This window comes from Ornithodoros turicata, chromosome 7 (genome assembly GCF_037126465.1).
Source record: "Ornithodoros turicata isolate Travis chromosome 7, ASM3712646v1, whole genome shotgun sequence".
Lineage (NCBI taxonomy): Eukaryota > Metazoa > Arthropoda > Arachnida > Ixodida > Argasidae > Ornithodoros > Ornithodoros turicata.
In genome coordinates this window covers 56735364-56763299 of record NC_088207.1, presented here as the reverse complement: position 1 = coordinate 56763299, position 27936 = coordinate 56735364, and the positions used below count along the sequence as shown (strand labels likewise).

Below are 27936 nucleotides of genomic sequence, written 5' to 3'. Positions count from 1 at the left end.
AGAGTGTACCTCCGGCATCCCCGCGGTAAGCAAACACTCTATCCACAGTCGTCACATATTGGACAAACATTTTATATCGGTGTGAAGTGCGAGAGTATCAGCAGATTTATCAACACAGAGCATCGGGGCGTGTAAACAACACACACACCGGAATGCGAACAAACACTTAAAACATCGTTTTGTACAACTCAGTTTGCACAAACATCCTATACTATCCAAACAAAGTGTCAATGAAAATATGTGTGCACGCAGCCCGCCATTCAATCTGTCGAGAACAAACAAAAAAATGATTTTTTTTTTCCCGAAGTAATTATATTCGGGAAATACACCCTGACCTCCGCATTGTTTCCGGGACTGTGTACCGACATCCGACCAGGTGCTCGGACCCAGCGGAAGTGGCCAGAGCCACCTGCCGTGCGCAGTCAGCGTCACTTCCTGTAAGGCGTGATACGGTGGCACGTCTGCAAACCTACGGGAAGGGGAGCAGACGACATGAATGGTATATATACGCTGAGGGTGCATGGGTGAAACATTGCAGTGCATATATTACAGGTGTTGGTTCCCTTCTTTCCTGTAGTTTTTTTTTTTTTTTACATGAAACACGAGGCGCATTTTTCGATGAAATTGATCACTTTATTTTATAGGCTATAGAGGGCTCCCCTTCCTCGCAAATCCTTTCCCTATTTCGCTTTCTCCCAGTTTCTCAACTGCTACACTATATATATAGCTACATGCACTGTAAACTGAAAAACACCCTTATGGGTGTAAATGGCTTGTCCCATAACTCACACCACTTTTTACACCGTATGGTCTGGAACACCCTTTTTAGAGGGTGTATTCTGTGCAAAACACCCTTTGAAAGGGTGTTTTTCCTTGAAAATGACTTCTTTTGCACCCCTTAAGCACCCTTTTAGGATGGTGTAAGATTGTTAAACACCCTCTTAAAAGGGTGTATAAGGGTGCAAAAGACGGCATTTTCAGGGAAAACAACCATTTCAAAGGGTGTTTTACACAGAATACACCCTCTGAAAAGGGCGTTCCAGACCACACGGTGTAAAAAGTGGTGTGAGTTATAGGACAAGCCATTTACACCCATAAGGGTGTTTTTCAGTTTACAGTGTGGTATCATGTTCCGGTTGTATTCCATAGGACAAACATTAGACATTATGCAAAGACATTAATCGCGCGAATGAAAAAAATGGCACAGCAAAGACTCTATAACAAACTCATAAATCACCAAAAGCGTTCGCCTGGGTCGAGTGTATCTGGAGCGGAAAGACAATGTATATTCTCGACCAAGTGCACGCGTAACGTACTGATCCTGGCCGAGGGACATATACGACGTTGTCTTCACGCACACAGCAGATATAGAAAGCTTTCATTGCGTGGAAAAGTAGAAAAACAGGCTCGTTTCCTATATAGGCAGCTCAGCTGAATGCCTTTTGAACTAACAATGTCTTTTGGCTAAGACATCATTTCTGGCTTCGAAAAAGTTCACGCGTTCTCGTCAGATCCCTGACGTGTGCAGTGACGCGGAAATGCTTTTCCCTCCTGTTGTGCTTATAGTTGTATTTTAGTTTTTAGTTGTAAGATTTTTGAAAGGTATCCGAAACAGCGACCTGGCACGCGAAGGTAATGTACATTACGTCATCTCTCTCACCTCATCGTCACTTATGTACTTGTTGTCCTCACCGTCTCCCTCCTTTCTTTTTTTTTCTTTTTTTTTCATGGTTCGAGAGCTTCCGTTTTGTTATGCACTCCAAGAAAAATGAAAAGAAAAAAAAAAGGAGAGAGGGAGGCCGTAGTTATGGAGATGGGCCGCCAGGTGTCACATTGATAGCCACTTGTAGCCACTTGTAGCCACCGAAAGCCTGCGTTTGAAATCGTGTGTGGCTGAATCCACCCCGACTGTATATGTCCACATAAAGCGAGGGAGGGCCCCAGAGCGTTAGTCACCAGCTCGCGCGTGGTTCAGTGGTTAGGGTGCTGGTACCCAGAGGTACCCAGGTTCGAATCCCGGTGCCGGTTGTGCTGTCTGGGTTTTTTCCTGGGTTTTCCTCAGACGCTATCAGACATATATGTCGGCACAGTTCCCTTAGAAGTCGGCCCAGGACGCACATTCCCCCAGGGTGTCAGTTGTGACGTTGCCCGCACCTCTGTGAGGCGACAACGGCGTGCCATTTCACCACCACCACCACCACCACCAGCACTATGGCGTTCCACACCAGCTCGCGTGGCTGAGTGGTTAGCTCGCTGGCCATGCCACTTCGAGACTGGGAGGTGACCCTGTTTCGAATCTGGTCTCTGCATGGCTGTGCTCCTTAGGAGTAAGCAGTTCCCTGTGAAGCAGGACCCCTCCGCGATAGTCGTCCTGCCCGCCTGAGCGTCGCCGACTATATATACGGCAAGCAGTTCCATCACCACCAGTATACCACTGTATACCAGTATACCACTGTATACCAGTATACCACTGTATAGCGAGGAAGAAACAGGTGGCAATATATAGCAGGCTTTCTTTATTTGTGTACGGCCGTATTAGATGCACTGCCATAACGAGGTTTGCAGACCTGTGGTCCATAGGTGTCGTTTCCGCGGCATGTTCGTGTAATACGAGTCTTATACTGCAGGTGCACGAAAAATCGCGGAAGATAAAAAGATACACGTATTGCTGAACGTGCCGATTTTCTTCTTGCGTCCGCTCAACGCGACGTAATTGCCGTCGATCTCACGCAAAGAAACCTTGGCCCGTCGTGTCGCTGAGGGTCCGTTGATGCTATACACGGCGCCAACTTGTAAGATTTAGTACAAAAACGGTATGTAAGATCCATTATTCAACAAAGAAGTACAGAAAGAAAGAGAGAAACGTAAAAGAGACAAACGGTGCTCTTGAAGCATATAATTGTGGGCAAATTAAGACCCGCGTTTTTCGTTAAAGGAAAATCCGGATTGCGTTGTGATAAAGAGATAAACTTCCCTCCACAAAGATGTTTACAAATAGGAGCTCGTTAAAAACCGGACATATGCCGCATATAGCTGTCGGGGTATACACATGGGACTTACCGCAGTTCTTCCGCGTCACACAGATGAATGCAGACGTATATCCAATTTACTCGTTCTTGAGATCAGATCCCGACATTGAGGCTGTTAACAAAGCAACCACACAACTATGTGTGTGTGTGTGTGTGTGTGTGTGTGTGTGTGTATGTGTGTATGTGTGTATGTGTGTATGTATGTATGTATGTATGTATGTATGTATGTATGTATGTATGTATGTATGTATGTATGTATGTATGTATGTATGTATGTATGTATGTATGTATGTATGTATGTATGTGTGTGTGTGTGTGTGTATGTATGTGTGTATGTATGTATGTATGTATGTGTGTATGTATGTATGTATGTGTGTGTGTGTGTATGTATGTATGTATGTATGTGCGTGTGTGTGTATGTATGTATGTATGTATGCATGTATGTATGTATGTATGCATGTATGTGTGTGTGTGTGTGTGTGTGTGTATGTATGTATGTGTGTATGTATGTATGTATGTATGTGTGTATGTATGCATGTATGTATGTATGTGTGTGTGTATGTGTGTGTGTGTGTATGTGTGTGTGTGTGTGTGTGTGTGTGTGTGTGCGCGTGTGTGTGTGTGTTTTCAGAATTCGATTTTTTTTCCTTGCTCGAATGCTAAGTTATGTTACTATACGTATTAAATTACGTATTATCGAGTCCGTAATGTATCTCGTACAATATATGTAACAATTTGCGTATTGTGCATATAGGCTATGTACATTTTTTATACCATTTGCCTATCGTCTATTCGAACGCATATCTTCGATAAGTCACCGGTGAAAGAAATCTTTACTGTGTTGTTGGGTAACTCGTTGATCACGTGGTATATACAACTTCCTTTCCAACAGTACAATAAAAGGATAAAATGAAGTTCGTGGGAGGGGCACTCACTCGGATTTCGTTTCTTTATAAAAGCAACTGCAACCTGTAACTATCGCTACATTTCGAAAAATGTAACTGTATAACTCAGTTGCTTTTTTCCACAAGCTAGCCGTAACTATATAGTCTATAAACTAGTTACTTTTTGAAATAACATATACCCATGAATGCTATTCATGTACCGTGAACAACATGATTGTTCATGTCACGGTGCACCATTGTTCGGAACAATGCTGTTGTTAACCACGACTCGAATATAAACGAAATAAAATCTGCAGTCCACCTTGCACAGACATCCCGACTCCCTTCTTTATATTGTAGACCCCATTTTTCGTTTTTTTTTTTTTTTTCTCTCTTTAAAATCTTGACACTGCATAATGGACGAGCGACCCTTGACGCCGTATACCATATACACAATGCGTGTCGCCATGCGGGTTATCTAAATTACTGCGTTCTGAAATGCTTATCGTTCACGTTTTACGAACAGACAGACCCATATAGTAGTATGCGTGAAAGCGCGTGGGACATTCCCACGGAAGAATTATGCGCGCTCTACAGCTTTCTTCTCCCATAACCGTCGCCCATGTGGGGGCAAGCACTCGGTATGCGTATGACGTGTAAAATGGGCTTCATATCGGTCATGCTGATGTTGAGTTCATGCCTGTACCATATCCAGATAATTCAGGCAATTTATGGTTAGAAGAGGTCGTTGTAACATGTCTCTCTGAATGCCACTCTGAATAAGGCTTCCCTGAATCTTTCGCGCTGTCGAAGTTCGCCGTTTTGGCTTGAGCGAAATGACTATGCGCTCTCAAAGAGGTATTGCGATGCGTACTTAAAGGGGCACTTTCCCTTGGAGACCTATAGAGCACTTAAAAAGGAGCATGGTCAGACCCCCTCCCCCGTCCAAAACGCTGTCACGTGATTTATTACGGTCGCCTCCACAGTTAACGTACGAGCAAAGCATTTAGATTAAGTTCGCGTAAAACATTCGTACATAAATATTACTTTACCGCCGGTTTCCTAGCAGTCAGTAGATTCCGGTATTTCGCTCCGCAAAGTGTCAAAGTCGAGACAAAACGTGTTGATAAATGTCTTAACAAATCTCGAAACATTTGCCTAGATAAACAAAGCCTATACTTAATCGTTCGCCACGTGGACGTAATATACAGGGTGTTTGACCTAACGTGTCGTAAATTTCTATTTAAAAATCTACTTATCCGAACATTGTATAGGATCAACGCTATTTTTCTCGAGGGAGATTTTGCCATTCCGAGCACTTTTGTTACCAAATTTAAGTCGCGAGAAATTAAATTTTCCCAATTGAACTCCGAAATTTGCCAGGTCAGCCTGACGTGTCCTTGACAGAAACAAAAAGCGCATGCAGGATTTACCCCCATTCTACACTCTTAAAAATGAACTTCACCGCATAGCACGCTCCTAGCCAACCATTATCTCGAATGATATCGTTATCGGCTCTGATTTGTTGAAAACGGGAGGCGTTACGGCTTTTTTGTGACAATTATGAACAGCATAAGTGTCACAAAAAAGGTGTACGCCCCCCGTTTTCAACAAATCAGGGCAGATAACGATGAAAGATGAAAGTCACTGAAAAGGTTAGCCAGCTGTAGGGATCGAACCCACATCTTCTGGATTGCCGGTCCAGGGCTCTACCAATTGAGCTAAGCTAACACGCCTCTCCAGGTAGAGCCCTGGACCGGCAATCCAGAAGATGTGGGTTCGATCCCTACAGCTGGCTAACCTTTTCAGTGACTTTCATCTTTCATCGTTGATTTCTTAGGCAATTTGAGGCTTTGTTTGTATCTGTCCCTTCTATGTCGTTCCAGCCTCAGAACATCAGTTTATCTCTTGTTCATCAGATAACGATATCATTCGAGATGATAGTTGGGTAGGAGCGTGCTCTGCGGTGAAGTTCATTTTTAAGAGTGTAGCACAAAATGCACTCATTATACTACAGAGGTCATAGCCGCAAAAAAATTGCGAAAACCGTCCCGCTCGGGTCTCCCAGAGAAGCAATGCGAGGAGGCCATGTAGCTGCCCTTTCACTTTCCCTTTCCCAACCTCCTTCGGATAACGGCACCACGGTTGCAACGCGAAGTTATCTGAGAGAAGAGAGAGAAGGAAACAGAAAGGGGAGGGTGATCGTTTTTCTTCCGCCGCATCTTGCATTAGTGAGTTTCAGTATACCGTTGATAAGGTTATCGTGCCTATCGGAACCAATCGCAGTGGTGCGTGACTCAGAATCTTGTCCAAGCTGATTGGTTCCGGTTGATACGGTTCGAAGCCAGCCACCTAATCAATGGTCTGCTAACGAAAGTGCTGTTATCTTGACGCAGAACTGAGCTTGACCGCCACTCTTCGAAAGGACGTTTTTTTTTTTTTTTCACACGGCTATTATACCTTTGTAGTAGAGAATGTATTTTGTGCTCGAATGCGATAAATCCTGCATGCGGTTTCTGTTTCTTAAAAAAAAATAATAATAAAAGAAGAAAAAAAAAAGACACGTGAGGTGGACTTGGCCAAATTTCGGAGTTCAATTGGGAAAATTCAACTTCTCGCGAATTAAATTTGATAAAAGTGCTCGAAGAAATGACAAAATCTCCCCCGAGATAAATAACGTTGATCCCATAATGGTCAGACGAGTAGATTTTTTTAAATCGAATTTTTATGACACATTACGGACAATTTCAAGCTCAGGCTTATTCCGTGACTGCCCAAGTTTACTGTACAGTATTCTCGGCCTATAGGATACACCAACAAAGGATGTTATGTGCGTGACCTGGGTATTACTCTATCACATACCTCTGGCTCCTGCACCTGTAGCTGTATAGTGAATGGCACTGCAGCGATTACGGTGATCAATAAAACAATCTTGAATCAAGATACCGTATCATTCCGCCGGTTTTGTCGGACTTCCTCAGTAATCTTTTACGGCAGACATATTGGGTGCAACGACGATAATGTGGCCCACATACACTCTTAAAAATGAACTTCACCGCATAGCACGCTCCTAGCCAACCATTATCTCGAATGATATCGTTATCTGCCCTGATTTGTTGAAAACGGGGGGCGTACGCCATTTCTGTGACACTTATGCTGTTCATAATTGTCACAGAAAAGGCGTACGCCCCCTGTTTTCAACAAATCAGGGCAGATAACGATATCATTCGAGATAATGGTTGGCTAGGAGCGTGCTATGCGGTGAAGTTCATTTTTAAGAGTGTATCTCCTCGCTATACAGTTGAACCTTGCTGTTTTTCGGCCCATTTGATCCGAGATAGTTAATCTGACTTGGTATTCGGGTGCTATATACCGCGCGGAACCTTAGGCATATACTCCTTTTTCTCTCGCGTGATATTCTTCGCCTTCGAGAGAAACTTCGGTCGAATCTAAAGATAGCTTAATAAGTTCGATGAACGGGGCAACAGAAATACCTGCTCGTGTCTGGTACTAGAGTCACTAACCGGAGCCGTATACAAAGCCCTTTTCCAGAATATTCCTAATTCTGGCCGGCAATTTCTTCTATGTATAACCAAAAATATATCCTTTAGTATATGCGTTAACGATACAATCCCAAACACAAAACATAATGCACACGTACAATCACAAAATATAAATAGTGCAAAAATATTTATTAGGAATCTTGCGTGGCAATATTCTTCAGCGAAAATCATGTACAGCACATACATATCACTCGGCTGTACATGTCACCTTCATCGTTTAGGCACAGGAATGCATTGCTGCACATGTAGGAACTTCGATATTGACAATTCAGTGAAGTTAGGAAGCCCCCTCACCCAAAATACCCCTCGTGCCATTTTAATCATCTGTTTCCTTTTTGCTGTTACCCTACACGACAACCCAGACTCGTATACCTTGGGGATATCCGCGGTTAGAAATTGAGAAAAGGACAGGATTCACAACGAAAGCTTAAAATGATTACTATGTAAAAAGAACAAAAGAAGAAGAAAAAAATAGGGGAAGTCAAAGAAAGAAGGTCAATACATTCGGGTTCATTTTCTACATTCTGGGTTTGGGAGTGTTCATCATACGAGGTTACCGAACACAGCGAAATCCGCTTATAACGATGCTCAATGTAACAAAGCTACCTACCATTCTTAGATACGTAGCTTTCAGTGTAAAAAAAATAAGAGTAAAAAAAAAGGTTGTCCACATACAGAAATTAAGCAACAATCGTTGTAGACGCTATTGCAAACAGAATGCTATAAGCATTGCAACAGTGCCGTGCGCGCGATCGTTAAAAGCGGACTCCGCTGCGTCCCGTTTAATATGATCTATGCATGGCCAGAATGGGCTCAGTTGGCATAATCTGTGGGAAGCTGATGTCATGTCGATGGGGATATACAGTCAACCCTCGATTTATGAACACCCTCGGTTCCCCGAAAAATTGTTCATAAATCGAGGGATTCATAAATCGAAAGTTCCGTTACTATCAAGCAAATGGAACAGTATTTCCGAGTTGATATTGTGTTTATAATGCAATATATTGTGTAATTTTGCTTTGGACCATGCCTTCTGCTGTATCAGTCTCACAAAACACAGATGTTGGCGCATTCACACTCTGTTCATTATGCAACACTAAATAGTTTAATTTTGCTTTGGACCATGCCTTGCGCTGTGTCAATTGATGTCAGGAACACTTCTGCAAAAACCCATTTGTTGTCCGGATTTCGAGGGGTTAAGAACAGAGGGTGCAACACCTCGAAAACGTTTTGTCTGTTCAGGTGTCATTCATAAGACCACGAATAATCCCTTTGAAGGTTTTTGTTGGCCTCGGAACGATCCGTTCATAAATTGAGGGCAAAAACGCTGGGCAACTCCTAGTTGGTTCCCAGAAATTCCGTTCATTATTCGAATATCGAGGTTCATAAAACGAGGGAAAAATGCATGTAAAAAGTTTGGTTCCTCGTGCTAGTGTTCATAAAACGAAGGAATTCATAAATCGAAGGTTCATAAATCGAGGGTTGACTGTATGTGTTCACCGGCCACCATTGCCTGGAGTGGTACAACAGCGCCAAAAGTGGAGATTCTAAGAAACTAAGACGGGTAGCATTTGTACAGATCATTCGAATGTAAAATTGCACCTCACTAGGAATCGTTACCATCATTACAACAATAAATGCGACCTATACCTCTCTGGCAGTTTGCAATAAACGATATACGCACAGTATATAGAAAACAGATCTGAAGGCACGGTGACTGACCGTAACAGCTGATACGTTCAGCACGAAAGACGCGTGTGAATATTAATACTCGATGAGAGTGAAATGCGATTACATGCATCTTTTTAAACTGACAATAAAATTTTCTTCGTATCATACAAAGAGGCATCCGAGATTTCTTAAACGTGCATCGTTTCTAACTATATACCACGGTTGTTTCTACCTTCAACTATATACCTTCGCATCTACCCTATCTACTTTAGCGTGGTGCAGACGGTTAACTATACACGATATATCGCTTTTGATTAAATGAGCTTTCTTGGAATATTGAGAGCAAAAAAAAAAAAAAAAAAAGCAGCCTCGAGACATTGAGCCACTTGCATAGTGGGTTACACGATTCACACGTTGCAGCAGTTGGAATTCAATATCGTTCTATAAAACTCGATCCGTAAAACTATAAAGAATACACCAGCATGGCAAAGATCTGCGTTGAGTTTGCGTTCAATGAGGCGTTACACAAGCGAGACTTCCACGCAATAAAGTTTGTAAAAGTATGTGTTATCACAAACCTCGAGTGTATATCACAGATATTGTGTCGAAACCCCCGCACCGCTGCAACAACGCCCATATTTTCCTACCGACGTGGAAGAGAAACATCACCGACAAAGCTTCCTCCAACTTTCGTGCGATTTTACGGTGCCATGAAACCAGCGGTCACATCACCTGTAACATAATGCAGCCACTATGTCATCAAAGCGGACCAGGGTTAGAAACCCAGCACTTGCCGCATCGTCCAAGCCAAGCCAAGCCAAGGCCAGTGGCCTCTGAACAGCACCCAAATTCCAGACGTGTACATAATTGTACCAGGACGTCAAAGATCCAAGCAGCGCAACCTTCTGGACGGAACCTGCGACGCGAAGTCTGATCCGGACGCTTCGTCCTCCCTCGCACCCAAGACACCGTCACCTACGGACTGGTCTTCACCACCTTCTTCCAGTGCCACTGGGGACGGCGGTTTGTAGTGTCCGGGCACTTCTCCACCGTCCATCTTAAGCCTGACCCTTAGCGAGGCCTCCAGAGAGAATAGATGGTCGTCCCACACGTGGGGAACTTCCGTCTTCATGAATTCTGCCAGCTTGAGCACGTATTCCGTATTGGGGCCGCAGTGGCCACTTGCGGCGATGATTTCGTCCGCGAGCTTCGCGACGCTAGCCGGTCCCAAGTACAGGGAGCTCGAAGGCAGGGCTACGTAGACCAGGACTGGAATGGGTTCTTGTCGCGGGTCTCGCGGATAGAAAGTGAGGATCCGCGTGGCGTATCCGCCGAGATGAGACTCTCGTTGGTCCAAGTAGTTGAGAGATGTGCTTCGACTTGACTCGTCGCTGCGGAGCTGGAAGGCTCGACCCCATACCTGGCCCTGGTTGTGCGAGAACGATGCAAAAACGAGTTACTCGTTGATTCGGTCATGTAATAATATAGTGACATAATATAGCGTTCTCCTGAACTAACGCATAGGGCAGAAACTTGGCACCAAGGGCGCAAAGCACTAACATAGACAGAGAGATATATAGAAACAAAAAATGGAGACGTCAGTGCTTCCAGACGCTTGGTGCGTGAGACATAACATTCGCTGAGGTCTCTAATACATAGTAGCAATTAAAGACAATGAAACACACAGAAGAGCAAACACAACACCTGTTGCGAGCTTCGTTTTTAGAATGGCGGTGTTCACGAGAAGGCGGTATAATGCTATAGTACACTCTTAAAAATGAACTTCACCGCATAGCACGTTCCTAGCCAACCATAATCTCGAATGATATCGTTATCTGCCCTGATTTGTTGAAAACGGGAGGCGAAAGCCTTTTTTGTGACACTTATGCTGTTCATAATTGTCACAAAAAAAAGGCGTACGCCTAGCGTTTTCAACAAATCAGGACCGATAACGATATCATTCGAGATTATGGTTGACTAGGAGCGTGCTATGCGGCGAAGTTCATTTTTAAGAGTGTATATTTGACCGGAAATCCAAAGGCATGTGTTCGACATCCCGTTGTTTCTCAAAGTTATCGTCAGAGCAACCACTTGAGTTCAAACACATCCCTTCCCCGACACTGAAAAGTCGTTCACTAGGAGAATTACACAAACATCATCTTCACGGTGAGAAAGAGTATGCAAACATACACTCTTAGAAATGAACTTCGCCACATAGCACGCTCCTAGCCAACCACCATCCCGAATGACAACGTTCTCGCCCCTGATTTGTTGAAAACGGGAGGAGGAGCCTATTTTGTGCCGTGCATAATGGGCACAAAATAGGCTCCTCCTCCCGTTTTCAACAAATCTAGAGCGAGAACGTTGTCATTCGGGGTGATGGTTGGCTAGGAGCGTGCTATGTGGTGAAGTTCATTTTTAAGAGTGTATGACAAAAATATGCCGTAACTGACAACTCTCACTCAGAGCGGTATATTATATAGTTACAGTTCGAGACACTTGCACCCCAGTTCCTTCCCAAGACTGGTTATAATAGTTGTTCTTAGCGCAGTAAAATCAAACAATCTCACGAGAAAGATACACATGGTCTGCAACGCCAAGCCTTCCAACAAACGGACGTGACATCTCCGCGTCTCTACGCCAGACCGAGGTTCAGATTTCGTGACTGCGTCGGCAACGAACTCCACTTCGCACCCACCTCTGTGTAAGCAACTGTCGCGCCCCCAACCGGCCGTACAATCCGTATGTTCCATTTTCCCTAAGAGAGACTCCTTGTACAGTGCAAGGCGCGGCAGCATGCAGTGCTTGCTGGGAGCGGCTCCTTCATTGTATATAGAGCTCCACTGAATGGTGGCCAGCTGCTGTACGGGCGCCGGTTATTGGAACATGTTGGCCATTTATTCGTCTAATGTGGAGTCCCTTTAAATTAGTCTTCCGGGAAAAAGCTGCAATGCTAGTTAGGACAGCTGTGCGCCGCGTATAGCTAACATCAATGTGAAATGATGAGTGCCTTTCGCGCGGTTGCAAGACTCAACGTGCGGCCAATGGTTAGAGTTCGCTCTAATATCAAAAGTGATGTGCGCATATAATATCGTCTTCCCAGCTTCGGTTTTTTTTCATTCTCTCGCAGAAAATTGTTATCGCTTTGGTAACCTAATTTTGTTGGACATGTAGGATAGATATCCAGGGTGTCTTTTTGTTTTCTTTATCGACACAGAGTTTTTGTTAAAATGATAGCAGCTCTGAGGCCACCATGGCACGCGGGTTATGCAGTCCTGTAGGAGTGTATGCAACCACTGGACGACTATAATTAGCTACTAATGGACGACTAATTAGAAAGAGCGACGGGCAGTCCATGTGAGCAGTGGATGTCGCGTCGATTCTGCGCTGGAAAAGTGCGTATATATAGTTCTGGTTTCGGCTCATTTGCATAGCGAAAATTTTTATATCTCAAGGTATGCGCTCCCTTAATTCTCAGGGTGTTTAACGGGGACGATGGATTTGAATAATGACAGGTCCCAATTCTGCTACCTCGCATTTCCCGGAACACATCTAAATTAATAAGTTAATTAATGAATTTAGCTCATTAGTCGTCCAGTAGTCATCCGCCCACCAAGATGGCACCAGCTTTTTTTTTGCTAAAAAATCTGCGTCGACTAATGAAAAATAACACCCTGTATTGTGCAGTATAACACCTTGAGACAACATCGTCTTGTAGTAAACCTCTCGATCCCCAATTTTGTTGTTCACCATTATTGTTCAACAAAGATCGCCTTGCTCCTGCTGCTCCTTATGCAGTACATTACACGTACAGATCGAATAAACACCTAAATCACCTAAAAAAAAAACACCTAAACTAACCTAACCTCTGAAAACTAACCTATAACCTAAATCTAATAATGTTTGCTGCTCTATGGACCGCCATGCTAAGCCTAACGGTCGCCAAAAACCTGGTTTTTCATTCGTGACAATGATTTCTACCGACGTCAAAATCACGCAATACTGCGAGGTTTGTCAGTAATATGTACTGTTCGACACATATATCATTCCGCCATTCTTCGCATTAAAGCTTTAATTTAGAAAGCTGGGATTTCGAACATTTGGGATTTTAAACGGTGGATTCTTAACGGTGGAACATCGTGGCATCCCCGAACCATGCAGTGAGGAAACTCAAAACAAAAAATTGAGCCCCCCCCCCAGACAAAGTCCAGGACCCTCGAAATTAAGGAGATGAGCTATTGCCTGCCGCTGCACTCTAAGATAAAAAGGAGTACTTTTACTCCTTTTGGGGAGTAATTGCATTGCCACAAAAAATAGTCCCTTTCGGGAGTAAATGCACGGGAGTAAATGAATGTCACAGAGTGAAGACCGCATTTCACGCGCTGTTGTAAGAGTCCCAGGTACATAATTGGTGCGCATGCATGAAAATACTTTGAAGCAAACCGTCAACGGTGATATATCGAGTGATATAAAATCTTGCGCCATACTAGGGCACAATTTGCGAAGAAAGATACGCTAACTGTTTCTTACTCTGTGTGGCTGGAAAATTGCTACGTTGTCTGAGTTATACAGCCTTATGTCGTTCAAATTGACCAAGGCCACATATTTACGTAGACTGTCGCATTCAGGAGACCATTCGCGAAGTTTAGTGACAATTTGCAGTCCTGGGGAGTAAATGTCGGGACTAAATGTTGGGTTAGGGGACTAAAATGGGGAGTAATTGCAGACTAGGGGAGTGGAAGCTGCAATTACTCCCCGTTTTACTCCTTTTTTTCTTAGAGTGTAGCGCGTTATCACCAACGTTTTACGCTAAAAGAAAAAAAAATCACTATATTAAAGCTACACTGTTCAACGAAAGCCACTTATAGTCACGCACCACTCGTTTAAAAGAGACGTCCGTACTAAACTAGGGTCCCTACCGTGCGGCGACGTGGTCCCATCTGGTCTCGTATGGGACAGGTGGCACATGTGAAGGGAACTTTAAAACGAGGGGGGGGGGAACGATTGACCTCTCGCTCTTTTTCCCATTTTCCCCGTTTAAAAGGAGGAAACCCCCCTCCCGTAGAAAGGTGGGGCCATCCATGTGGTGCTCCCTTTCTGGTCACTCTCCCCTTCTTAGGGGTCACGAAAGAAGAAAAGCTGCCTGTGTCTATCACCCAGATGACGTGACCTGCTCTGTACTTGACCTCACCGCAGATTGCACCGTATATATATGGGTTTCTAGAGGAGGGATATGTTTATTAGGCTGGTATACAGTGAACCCTCGTTAATATGACCCCCGATAATCTGACATACGCGCTTTACGACCATACTCTTGGGGAACAATGCTGTGAAACCTCTGCAAATCCCCCCGTTAATATGACAATTCCGCATTATGACCAACATTTTCGGGAACGACCATGGTCATAATAACGAGGGTTCACTGTACATTCAAGTAATGGCTAAGGTATATGTTAATAGGGAGTGACTTTTTTCGGGTTAAATGCCTTTTTCAGATTCGGGGAGTAAAAATCGGGCGCTATTTTTCAATCTGTAATTCGGGGAGAAATCGGGCGATAAATTGTGTCTTCGGGTGTTATCGGGTGTTTTTGTTTTTCCTCTCGTCTATCAAGTCCTTTCCTAATCTCTCTCTTTTTTTTTCTCTTTTTTGCGGGATCGTGACCTTCCAGTGGTAATCCCCGGAAGCATAGACAGCGTGGACACCCCAAGCGGCACAACATGTTGACCCGATATTGGTTCATGATTGGGCCAATATTGGGCCGATATTGCTAATATTGGTCCAATATTGGGCCAACACGTTGTGCTGCTTGGGACTTCATGGGTGTATTGCTGGGAACGTAAGCGACCCATTCTTACATGCGTTACACGTGGCGACCTTTGTTCGTCTTCAATGGAAACGTCACTTGAGGATGTCACAGTGACTGCGTGGAATTCGGGGAGAAATCGGGTTTAACCCGAAGTCCTCGGATAGGTCAGTTCGGGGGGGGGGGGGATAACCGGCCAGAACCGGTTTAACCCGAAAAGGTCACTCCCTAGGCATATAGTGTCTTCTATACCAACTCCCATGGCACACACAGTAGTTTAGGATGAGCGCTTTCCACGCCCAGACTATGGGAGGTGACGTCAGTCTGAATCCGGGCACCGACTGTGCGGTCTGAGGTTTTCCCTGGGTTTTCCGACAGGCTTTCCAGACGAATGTCGGCACAGTTCCCCCTGAAGTCGGCCCAGGACGCATAATAATCCCCCCTGTCCCCCACTCCTTCCTGTTGTCCTCTCTCCATCTGCCCTTGTCTGTATGCCGCTCATAGCACCAGTTGCTTCGCGACGCTAACACGAATTTAAAAAAAAATGCTGTCTTCTGCTCCATTCTTTGCTATAGCATACACGAAGATCTTAAAAAAGGTGGAGCGTAAATGAATACAAGTCAATGTTATTGGCAGCCACGTATCGTAGCCGCCAATATATATATATTTTTTTTGTATTCAAAATCAATTAATTAGATAGGACGAATTTATTAAAAGTTGCGGAGCCCTGGAGCGTTGAGCATGAGCAGTGGAACCACCATGAACGAGCGGATGGCCTTCGGGAACGAAAGCTAACATTCCTCGTGAAGGCCTCCTCAGAGAGCTATTTCGTTCATCAATTAATTGAGCGGCTGTCTATAAAAAAAAAAGAAATAAAGAGCTTAATACGTAGTCAAACCAACCGGCCGCGAATGTTTGGTAAACGCTACAAGGAACATCCTCTAATCGGCGGTCGATCTAAATCGATTATCCTGCCTCAAATTAAAAGTCCCGAAAGCAGAAATCATTTAGATTTTTCACGCTGCTTACACGGAGAAAAGGTTAACCCCTCCGCTTTCCAAAAGATCTGGAGTCCTTACCACTCCAACCTCTCTTGTGCAGTTGAGGCGGTGCAGAACCGCGCAGTTCGATTCATTTTAAATAATTTTTCTCCATATAGTAGTATAACAACAATGAAGTCGTCTATTGATATCCCAACATTAGATTTACGTAGGAAAGTATCCAGTCTCTGTCTCTTTCATAAGGTCTACCACAACACAATCTTAAGCACAAACTTTTTAAGAAATGCGGCGTTTATCTCTGCACGACTGGATCATGACTACAAGGTTGAACTAACACATTGCCACCATGATTTCTTCCTTAACTCATTTGGTTGTTACATAGGGAAATGTTGGAATGATTTACCTCGTAACATTGCAGTGCTTCATGATCCATTAGAATTCAAAAAAACAGTCACCGCACTCATCATAGGGGACAATGAAAGAACAGTGTGTAGCTGAAGTCTGTACCTTTTGTGTCTTTGTAAAAATTTATTTATATAACCCATGTTAACCCATATAGTATGTACCTAGTGTGTTCTTATATGTGCTGTGTCCGCCGTCCGTTATGTAGTGCCCAATGGCCTTTAACGTACCACGAAATAAAAAAGCAGGCCCCCTTCAACCCATTCCTACAGCGGTCTGTGTTTCCTGGCCCTCTACACAAAGACAAACCCATCTTACACACTTTTCATTTCCGCTTGGGTGAGAAAAACCCGTTTTCTTCGCAACAGTCATCAAGGAGGAACACAAACGATATTAATCGCAGCGAGAAAGAGAGAGGGAAAGAGAAAGGGAGAGTAAATTAATTCCCCTTTACACACATACTTCTCCCTCGTCATCATATAGTGTGACTTTTCGTCTCTTCCTTCCTTTGCAAACCAGTACGCGTGCAATGCAGCCGGCATTTGTAAAACTGCATAGAGGAAGCGTTTTTCCCCCGAGTCACTTTGCGGGAGCCAAGCATGCATCAAGCTCGGTCGTGGAAACATCTTTATTTATTTATTTTTTTAGTGCATGGTTAGTAAAGCGCGCGCATCGACGACCTCACTGTTTTCTCTACCGGAAAGATGCGCCGAGATGCCCGGCAGTCGAGAGTTCGATAGCCTCGCTCTCAGAGACATACTCTTTGCGGCGGACATCTTTTTTTTTTTTTTTTTCGCGCCCTTTATCAGATTTGAGACAGCACAACGTGTGTGTATAATGAAGTCAGTTTTGTTTTTTTCTTATCAAAAAGGGTAAGCTTAGAAGTGCATCTGTAGATCTGATTATGGCTTGCTAGTAGGTATATGATTAAGAAGGGAGATATTATTCCGAATTTCGTTTAAATAGAACGCAAAAGCGATGGATCATTATCAAACCACTCTCTTATCCACACTCTATTTCTTCGACATAAATCCATCTGTCCAGCGTTGATAATGAAGTAATAAATTTACGTATCAGATAGGAGCGGGTGACATGGATCCGCCATTTTTGTAACTACACTCAAGCGGGTGCTTTTCGCAAAACCGCCATCTTGTCCTGGCCACACGTCACAGGAAACGTCATTTTCAGGTCACGTGACTTTGTTTACATGTCGTTCTAGCAGTTGCCGAGATATTCCCGTCGGCATAAACCCAATGGTAAACCCATTTATCGCTAGTTGAAGTAGATCACATCAACTGTAAACGCTTTGTTTGCAAACGAATTTGCCTCCGATCACGGGCGCGGCCATCTTTACGGTCACGTGTGCGCGACGTATGGTGTGACGCACGACCAGGACCGGTCCAGAATGCATTGCGTCCGCCCAGCACGCTTTCGTCTATGGAGCAATACAATGGAGGCCACCCCTGTGGATAGGAAGGACCAGGTTGCCATGATGTGATACGTACAAGTGATAGAGAGTTTTAGTGTAACGTACGCAATCGCCTTTGCGTACCTAAGGGATAGCGTTGGTGGAGAGCTGCGCGCACTGCGCAGAACCACCACGCTATTCCTTACGTACGCAAAGGCGATAGCGTACGATGCACTAAAACTCACTAATAAATAATGCGCACGCTGAGTCTGGTGACACTGTAAAAAAAAAAAAAAAACTTTAATTACGTAATGATACGTAATGATAATTACGTAAAATGTTGTTGCAGACGAAGCGGTCGCCTCGCTGGAGATTCCACAAACAATGTACAGCATCGCGTATGCGACAAACTATATACCAACGGTGTAGTGACGTCACGGAGCACCGTTCCGCGCGCACTGGCCTTGAGGGAGGTCACGTGCTCTGGGGAGCCAATAAGGAATGAGTGGGAGCTTCGATGTCACCGCTCGCGACTGAAGCGCCCTTCAAGCGGATAGGGGAAAGCAATATTCCTCTTCCTCTCGTAGCCCTGGCACGCCGTAGAATGTCACGCAATCAGCAATCAATCATCTGTATCGAATTGTCACGAATGAATTGTATTTGTTTCATTCATTCATTCCACAACTGCTTTTTTTTTTCACCTACGAATAGAAAAAAAAAAAGAGACTATTGACTCACTTCTTTGCTTTCAACCAAGGTAGCAACTCGGCCCAGCTGTAAGGAGAAAAAAAAAGTCTTAGAAACCACGGAGAAAACGCTTCGCACGTTCTGTACTTTCGTGCGGAACATAAACACGACAACCAACATCGAGTATAAGCACTAAAAAAAGAGAGACAAAACTCTCTAACCACCCTTTGTTACTTGCGAGTGAATCGTAGAAATTACCTGTCCGCGTTCGGACAAGGCATTCCGGGTGAAAAATGGGATCATTGTTTCCAATGAAGGCCATATACGTCATGCTCGCTATCCAGTAAAGACGCGGTAAAAATAATAATAATAAGAAAACTGGCGTATAGAGAAGCAGACAGTGGGAAAGGACGAAACAAGAGAGGAATCACTGACGGAGATAAAGTACGAGATCATTTATTTGCTCGAAAGTAATACACTCACTCAGGGCAATATTCTTCCGTTGACGTAGGCAGCACCACCGGATGAAATTTATCAGTAAAATGTAGACAGCTCGGATGTGAGCCCCGTATTTTTCGGAAGGTGTTCTGTTATTGCAATCTACACGGGTAGTGTAAGGGTTCTATGTACCCAAGGAACCTAATCCCTCTATGACGAAGAAACCGAAACACGAAGGGAATCTCGAGCAACAACAACAACAACTCCATCCCCATTTTTTTCTTTCAATCATCATCATCATCAACAACAACTACATGAGTGACGATAGGATGAGGCGATTCACCGCAAACAATTGCGGTACCATATCCTCAGTGCATGTGGGTTAAAATATGAGTGGGATGACGATGAAAAAGATGAGGCATACACACACACACACACACATGACACACGCAAATGAGATATCACACATTCGGGTGCGTTGTAACTGATTGTTGGGGATAAGGAATGTACTTTTGTTTGTTGTTTTGTTTTGGGAGTAGCAGAACTAGTCGGGGAGACAAGTTCAATTTCTCCCTGGTTTTCTTTTAAATAATCAACCAACCAATCAATCAATCTGCCAAGGCAGGTATACGGTAAGCATGCACCACGACTTGCAGAGTCCTCACCTGAATTGCTGCATGTGGGACGTATCAGATTTACAAAACGTGAAATTCCGAGAAAAGGTATTTTACGCATTTTGTATTTTCCGCAATGTCTCGAATAAAGTGTGGATTTTCTTACACTGGGAGGTATACACTGAGCGAGGGGGAGCCGAAGTGCTTTGGGAAAACTTCCTAAAATCAATGGTTGTGCTTGCGCAAAAGCAGAGAAACAAGTATATATAGTCGAACCTATATCCCGTCGGGCTATCCACACAACTAACTCTGATGTGCACAGCCGCATTATACTCCCGATATCTTCGTCAGGTAGGTCAATTCTCTCGCCTCTTTTGTCTGTGTGACTTCTGGCCTTTCCTTTTTTTTTTTTTTTTTACTTTTTGGCAGGTGTTCGAGGACCTTCAAGCAGGTGTTATAGTTGTGGCATATGGGGCATGCTCAGAAGATATCTGCTTCGTACCATTGCTGTTTTCTCGTACACTCTTAAAAATGAACTTCACCTCATAGCACGCTCCTAGCCAACCATTATCTCGAATGATATCGTTATCTGCCCCGATTTGTTGAAATCACGGGGCGTACGCCTTTTCTGTGACAATTATGAACAGCATAAGTGTCACAGAAATGGCGTACGCCCCCCGTTTTCAACAAATCAGGGCAGATAACGATATCATTCGAGATAATGGTTGGCTAGGAGCGTGCTATGAGGTGAAGTTCATTTTTAAGAGTGTAGCCGTAAAATTTATGATTTCGGTTACAATGAATAACACTCGTTGACAATCCCCCAATTGAAAAAAAAAATGGAGGGGGGGGGAGGTAGTGCCCTAATATAAAAGAGAGAAAAGCTTGGGGCAATTGAGGGTGGCGCTTAGGAGTGTAAATATCCACGAAGTACCAAACACTTATTCTTCGAACGATATAATGTCGCTGAATTTGCAGATCCTCGTGCAAACGAAACTTCAAACTTTCCACTTGACGTTTAAACGTTCCAAACGTCACTCCCGGAAGTTTCGACGTCTGTCGTAACAGGGGCATTATACACATTTCTTACACTCGTAAAAAATGCGGTACGTCTAACCCTTAACCTATACGTGCCTGCGTCAACAGGTGAAGTCCACAGGGTTGCTAACCGTGGTAGCTGGCGCTGCATATATATATATATATATATATATACGTGCACGAAAACCTCCGAGGTATTCATTCAAGGTTGTCCCGCCGGCACACGATGGTCTCCATGCAAATGAGGAATACATACAGAAATATCTGCTGAGATAGAAGGTCAACCCCTGTCACCGCGTGCCAACTGGGTCATGCCCCCGTTTGGGCTGCCATTGGCCCTTTGCCACTAACGAAGCTGCAATGAATAAGCACCAGGTAGCCTTTGTTGTTCGAAGCCCCACAGCGTATATATCTTGACAACATGCAGCGAACGTATAGGATCGTACGGCTAATTATTTTCCTATCCGGTTATCGTGTTATCTGAAACGCAATAACCGATATTGCCTCCCTGGATACCTCCCACACACGCTTGTTTCAGGATTTTTAAAAGATCTGGATTTTGGCTCGACTTTCAACGAGGATTGCCTCCCACTCTGCTGTCTCACTTTTTGCCCAAATTGCCCTAATTAAAGAGTTAATTAATTAATTTTAGGTAATTAGTCTTCTTGAGGATGTTCACCTGGCCGAAATCACTCAATTGCAAAAGCGACATCTACGCTATATCCTCGCAGCTTTTTTAAATAAAAATTCTCTAAATGATAAGGAAAACAATCAATCAGTCAATCAATCAACGCCGTATATATTACGTTTTATGAGCACCTTTGTATTTGTATGCCATTATAAGGCACAGAAAGAAGACTCCACGTTTCCAACTCAGCAAATAAACTACCTGCAGCATCAGAAAATGGCAAAAACGAGCTGGTCTTATAGTTTCGTCAAAGCTACACTTATAAGAATATGTTTACTTCCATATTAGCAAAGATGCTTTATGTACAGCCTCGCTGTTTACCTAAAAGCGGTGAAGTTCAACAGCCTCTGGTGTACACATTTTCCGTGTTTGCTTTCCTTGGTGCAGTCAAGGGGAACCTTGACAAAGCCATTGCAAGGAGAACGCTGTGTACTGTGGCCTTGGCAGCTGTCGCTCAGTTAATCGAGTCGTAAGGGGGATGGGGGAAATATTTTCCTTTGATCGAACCCTTTACACGTGAGATAAATACACGTCTTCAGGCATCCTTCAGAGTACATTAGTAACAAAAAATCGATTAGTAACAAAAAAATACGACGGGCATGCTGGGCGGGGGCCGCGTTCATTTATTTTTTAATTATCCACTTCGGCAGTTCGACATTCTTCGCACTTCACTGAAACAAATCTTGGAAACCCAGCATCTTTTTAGATTCTTTTTGTACACTCCATACTTTCCAGCTTTTCCGTGCCAGCAGTATTTTTATTACGCAGCGGAAGAAATATATGCCGTACTTTACTATGGAAACCCCTGCACATTACGAGCACATTACACATTACATCACAACTACAGCATGTGCTGAGTGTGATACCTAACATCCAACTCTAACTTTGCACCACAGTCTTCTCGGTACAAACAGTTGTGGGAGCGGGCATGATTTGACACGTGGATATGTCAATTACGTGAGCACGAAATAAATTCCAGGTGTTTCGTAATTACTTCTAGCTCAACGACGGTAAATGGGCGAAAAAGATATATGGTTAAAGTGTACGCGTACGAAATCCTATTAACAGAGCGCAAACAGCTGGAGCGCTAATGTTGAAGATTTCGCCGGTCGTGATTTTTAGCGGCTATATTGACGTTCACCTTGAAAACTTCACTCAATAAGGTATAAGAAGATCGCCAGAAGATCATTTCGATGTTCCGCAACATTACCCCGCCCTTGCAGAAGTGATCATCGCATATAACGACCGAATTTAACCAACTTTGATGCGAGGCTTGTTTCCTTGTGTTCTATTGATCTCACGCTTTTTATGACCTTGAAAGCATTTTCTTGTGGTCAGACCTGACTTTCCTTTCTTTCTTTCTTTTTTGCAAATTTCACTGGCATTATACGACGTATAAATCACTATGTCGAGTAAGTTTTTCAAACTAGCGCCGAATAATGTCGCACTTTATGTATCGTACAATCAATGCGCCCCGTCCTGGTAGCGGTTAAGTTTAACCCCCCCCCCCCCTCGACCTATTTTTTATTTTTTTATTCAACGCTACCGCAATGAGTCTTAACACGAGCAAAGCACCGAACGGATGATCTCCGAGAACTGAAACCAGCACTCGCATAACATTAGATGCGGCAGGGGAACTTCCGCCTTGAGCGCCACGCTTGACATTTCATATCAACACGGTTTCAGAGGCTGGATGATTGTGCTCTCTCACCTTGTCCGGTGTCCCCCGGTGTTTGTCGTTGCCTTGCCAGAACCTCCTCTCGTAGCCTCGGATGAATCCAATCTGGCTTTGAACGAAGTCGAAGCCCGGGTTCCACACCAGAGACCCATAGCCGAAAACCCATATGCCGCTCATCGTTGCTTATCTTTCGAAGTTAACAGTTGTATCTTTTGAACGTCTCAAAGCTACGGAGGTGCAAAATAAACTCACGCGTAGTTAAGGTGCAGTTTCCACCAAGTTTGAGGCAAAAAATCGCGAATTCTGAACGCCAAAATCGGCCACGAATCGTGGGAGGAACCCGGGTGCCGCTGGATCTACATGCAAGCAGACGACAGTTGACGCGGTCGCCGTGAAGCGGCGCTCCGTTTCCGGCCAATGACGTGACTGGATTCCGACCACGTGGGCAACTCACGTGTGCGCCGCCAGAACGATGACGCAAGGTCGCCGGCTGATTGCACCTTTGCGCACATTTGCGCACGAGGGGGTTTTCGAGCGTCACAAAATTGAGCGCATTTGCCGTTTCCGTTCGCACCTTGAGGCACCGACAGTCGTTTCACAACAACATCAACGCGAGACGGTGGCCGCTGTGCCTGTTTGCCTCGGTCCACCTTCGCTGGTTCAGTGAGCGAGCTGGGATTCTTGCGCTGCGCTAGTGGAACGGCATGATTTTGTTTTTGTTTTTGTTCTCAAGGGAACACTTTTTCTTCTTCTCTCACGAAGGGCGAACATTAGATCGCAGGAAGACCAGAGCGATCTCCGGTAAAGGCTCACTCAACGGCTAAAGAAGCGTAGGTTATGAACATTTTGCCGAGCTTTTTGCGAAAGTATTCGTGGCGTTGATCAACCTGACAAATGTTCTTGGAGTCAGCTATTACTAAAGGTCGGTTTTCCGCTGAGTAGAACGCTTTCTTCGAGCTTTTCCATTTTCATTATTTCTGTGGATAGCAATGTGCAGCTAAGGTTTAATGATACGTTGACTTTTGTAATATATTGGCAAATTTTAATTTCGCATTTACGCCGAGAAGAAGAAGGGGCAGTCGCAATGTGCTTCTTCTTCTTCTTTTAAGCATTCCAAACCGACACGCATTCTGGCCAACCGTACTTCTTTTATAATAAACACATTCCCTGTCTGTAGCATTAACCACACTGTTGAAATTCACACGGAGACGTTCATCGGAGAATTGCAACTATACAACTCTTACTTTATCTGTAATTTTAGGTGAAATAGTCAAATTTCCAGCTATGCGAAAAGAAGAAGAAAAAAAAAAACAAAAGAAGAAAAAGAAGTACATCGATTAGAGAGAAAATAATCTCGTGGCACTCAGATGGAATAAGTTCATTCTCTCTACATGTTTCAAATATCTTCTTCATTAACGCATTTGTCACGCTTTGTTGAGTGACAAGACTCTGTGTGAGAAGAAAAATAATTAAAAGGAGAGACATTTTATTTGATTGTTGGGCGATCCCCGAAAATATAACACACACGATATTCAATCTCGAAAATGGTCCGCTGTATCGTGAAACACTTAGCATATCTTCGCTCGCGCATTTTTACGACGTTTTACTATATTTTGTTTTCTCCCCAGTTTTTGTATTGTGTATATATCCCGTAAGGAGAACATCCTGGATGGATTTCGCTTATGAAGCCTTGCCGCGCAGTCACGATTTTTGCTTTTACGGAATCGATCCTTCCATTAGCGTCTTATTCCTCTTTATTGTTTTATTTTATTTTATGTAGCTGCGCATGATCTGTTATGTGCGTTTACCAGAAAAACGTAGACGCGGGAAACCTTACGGTCACGAAACGGTGGTCACTACCGAAATAAAAATCTCGAAAGACATATAAGCGCGTACTTTTGCCTTCCGCATGTGCGGAACACCATTATCCTGGATTTTTTTTTTTTTTTATCTCTCTCGCATTGTTTCAGCGCGCAGATTGCGCTCCCATATTTCTATCCAGGTTGCACATATTGCGCGTCCTGTCTGGTCATCGCCCTCGACGGAGAAAGGGGGAAATGTTGACATCGTGAGAAGCCGTGCGGGAATGCATCGTTATGCGTCAAGTACGATTCGGAGGATACTTAGGAATTTGGTTCGTTCGTTAGTGGCGTGTGGGGGGGTTCGAGTGAGCTACCATCTTCTGTGCTGTCCCAGTTTTCCGGAACACTTTTTAGTTCCCCTGGAAGCAGGGATGGGCAGTATTTAAATACATTGTAATTAAAATACTATTTAAAATATAAATACATGTATATTTATATTCTGTATTTAAATACAGACTCGCAAAATGTATTTATAATTATATTTAAATACCAATTTTAGGGTATTTATTCTTGTAAATGCTTTATAAATACTCCTAAATACAGTATATACTGACTCTTAAGTTGCCTTGCATTTTACCTTTCGGGAAGAAGGGTGAGTTTGGGGCGCAGTTATGCCGTGTTTGCGCTAGCATGCGCATGCAACAAACCATTTTAGATGACAAGTTTCTCACTGTTGCCGCGGCTACCTACCTCGCTGTACAAAGCATCTTCGTCAAATTTAATACAAGCATTTTTGCATGGGCACCTGAGGAGATGCTTTTCTTCTTAGCGAATTCGATTGTATACGGCAAAATTCTGTAAAATTCTGTAATTCCAGATGTCATTTTCCTCACAGTATTTATAATAGTAGTTACGGTATTTAAATACTGTATTTATATTTTGTATTTAGATACTCATGTTGAAAAGTATTTATGAAGAGTATTTAAATACCCCTTTCAACAAAGTATTTTGTATTTACATTTAAATACTCAGAAAATGTATTTATGCCCATCCCTGCGCTGGAAGTCGGCTGAGGACGCATACTAAAGCCCCTTCCATAAAACTAAACGCATACTAAACTCCATACTGTCGTCGCTCCATCTGGCCAGTATCCCTACCCACGCTTATAGCGAAGGTTGTTTCGCTGTGCTATCATGGAATCAAAAAAAAAAAAAAAAAAAATACAGTCAAACTCCTTTACAACGAAGCTCAGGGGACAGCAAAAAAAAAAAATCGCAGTAAAGGTATTTTCGTTAAAAAGGACGTCCATTATTGGACCTATAGGCTCCAGCGGGACCGCAAAAAAAATTTGCTGTAGTGGTATTTTCGTTAAAAAGGTGTTCGCTATAAAGGAGTTTGACTGTAATAATAATCACCCGCTTCGGACTCCGTATGTATACACTCTAAGAAAAAACGGAGTACTTTTACTCCTTTTGGGGACTAAATGCATTGCCACAAAAAATAGTCCCTTTCGGGAGTAAATGCACGGGAGTACATGAATGCCACAGAGTGGAGACTGCATTTCACGCGCTGTTGTAAGAGTCCCAAGTACATAATTCGTGCGCATGCATGAAAATACTTTGAAGCAAACTGTCAACCGTGATGTATCGAGTGATATAAAATCTTGCGCCATACATAGGGCACAATTTGCGAAGAAAGATGCGCTAACTGTTTCTTACTCTGTGTAGCTGGAAAATTGCTACGTTGGCTGAGTTATATAGCCTTGTGCCCTTCAAATTGACCAAGGGCACAAATTTACGTAGACTGTTGCATTCAGGAGACCATTCGCGACAATTTGCAGTCCTGGGGAGTAAATGTCGGGACTAAATATCGGGTTAGGGGACTAAAATGGGGAGTAATTGCAGACTAGGGGAGTAGAAACATGCAATTACTCTCCGTTTTACTCTTTTTTTTTTTTTTTCTTAGTGTGTAGGCGAGGTATCACCAAAACACTTTTTTGTTCGTTCATACAACGTAATATCGTTCCTTTTTATTGGTAATCCGCGTATTTACTGAGAACTACAACAGCATTGGTTCGATCATCGATCGAAGCCAAGCGGGCGCGGTATTTATCGCGTGAATATACGTCCCCGTGGTTCGCTGTATAGAAAGTATGTCACGTGCTCACGCTGTTTAGATACGGGGCGACCGACGCGGCGGCGGTAGGGAAATCCCCGGTGAGACTTCCCTGAAGAACGCCTCGCCGGAGTCTTTCCCATAATCAAAGACGGCGTCATCGGCTCGCCCAATAAAGAACAACGGCTACCAGAGTCCATTCCGTGTCATACTATGCTCAGTTAATGTACGAATGTTTTTATTATTATTTTCATTATTCCATTTCCTAACGTTTCGACAACTTGAGAACTGCGAGATAAACCTGTAAGGATTATAGCTAGACCCTGAAGTTTTCGGGTTTTATATTTTTCCAAGTTCGGGGGCTAGAAATCGGGTCATTAAATTGATGTCGAAAATTCAAGCAATTTCGGGCAAAAAAATTACCATCAGACTGAGTTCGGGGAGAAATCGGGCATTATTGTAGAATAAACGTTCCCTGTACCGTTTATCCAGAGTGCCAGAAGTAAGGGGCAGTCGCATATTTTGTGAGAAACTAGTATGTCGATGCCTTGAGGTGCCTAGCCTAGGTGCAGTTTTGCAGGTAGAAATCGGGTTTAACCCTAGACAGGTGAACCTGAATTCGGGGTGCAAATTCGGGGAAAAATCGGGTTTAACCCTAAAACATCAGGGTCTAATTATAGCTCAGACATGATATAACTGACAAAGAGGGCTGCTGCTTCCAAGTGTGAGGGACACTGTATAATATCGTGCGATTTTAAAAATAGTGAGTTCTGCGCACGTGCAAGACAGAAACAGAGCTTTGCGCATTGCGCACAGCCACCACGCTATCCCTTACGTACGCAAAGGCGACAGCGTACGCTATACTAAAACTCACTATTAATAGTAGAGAGTTTTAGCACTGCGTACGACAAAATGCTTTGCGGACGCAAGGAAAAAGCGGGTGGCCGCGCTAAACTGAGACTTTCCGAAAAATTCGCTACCTCCGATGTTGAACATCATCGTTACCGCAAAGCAGTCTTGGGTAGTAAGTAAGTTACTTTTAACTTGTAACTGTAACTAGTTACTTTTGGGGTTAACTAGTTACAGTAACTAGTTACATTTCCAGAAAAGTAGC

At 43.7% G+C, this 27936-nt stretch overlaps 1 protein-coding gene across 3 annotated transcripts in view; it reads right to left on the bottom strand.

Moving 5' to 3' along the window:
* Nucleotides 1-7586: 7586 nt before the first annotated feature.
* LOC135401687 (glutathione-specific gamma-glutamylcyclotransferase 1-like) overlaps nucleotides 7587-27936 on the bottom strand; it is a 118398-nt gene continuing 98048 nt past the window's right edge. Inside the window, exons 1-4 of one of the 3 annotated variants that reach the window (XR_010424885.1) lie at nucleotides 22939-23628; nucleotides 18501-18536; nucleotides 9942-10573; nucleotides 7587-9879 (exon numbers count right to left, since the gene is read on the bottom strand). Coding sequence is in view for 2 of the 3 variants with exons in the window: in XM_064634207.1 (XP_064490277.1) it covers nucleotides 10028-10573; nucleotides 18501-18536; nucleotides 22939-23082 (726 nt within the window). In the remaining variant the exon portion in view is untranslated. Of the gene's footprint in view, nucleotides 10574-18500; nucleotides 18537-22938; nucleotides 23629-27936 lie in introns of those variants that run through there. The other 2 variants (XM_064634207.1, XM_064634208.1) reach the window with 2 other exon arrangements.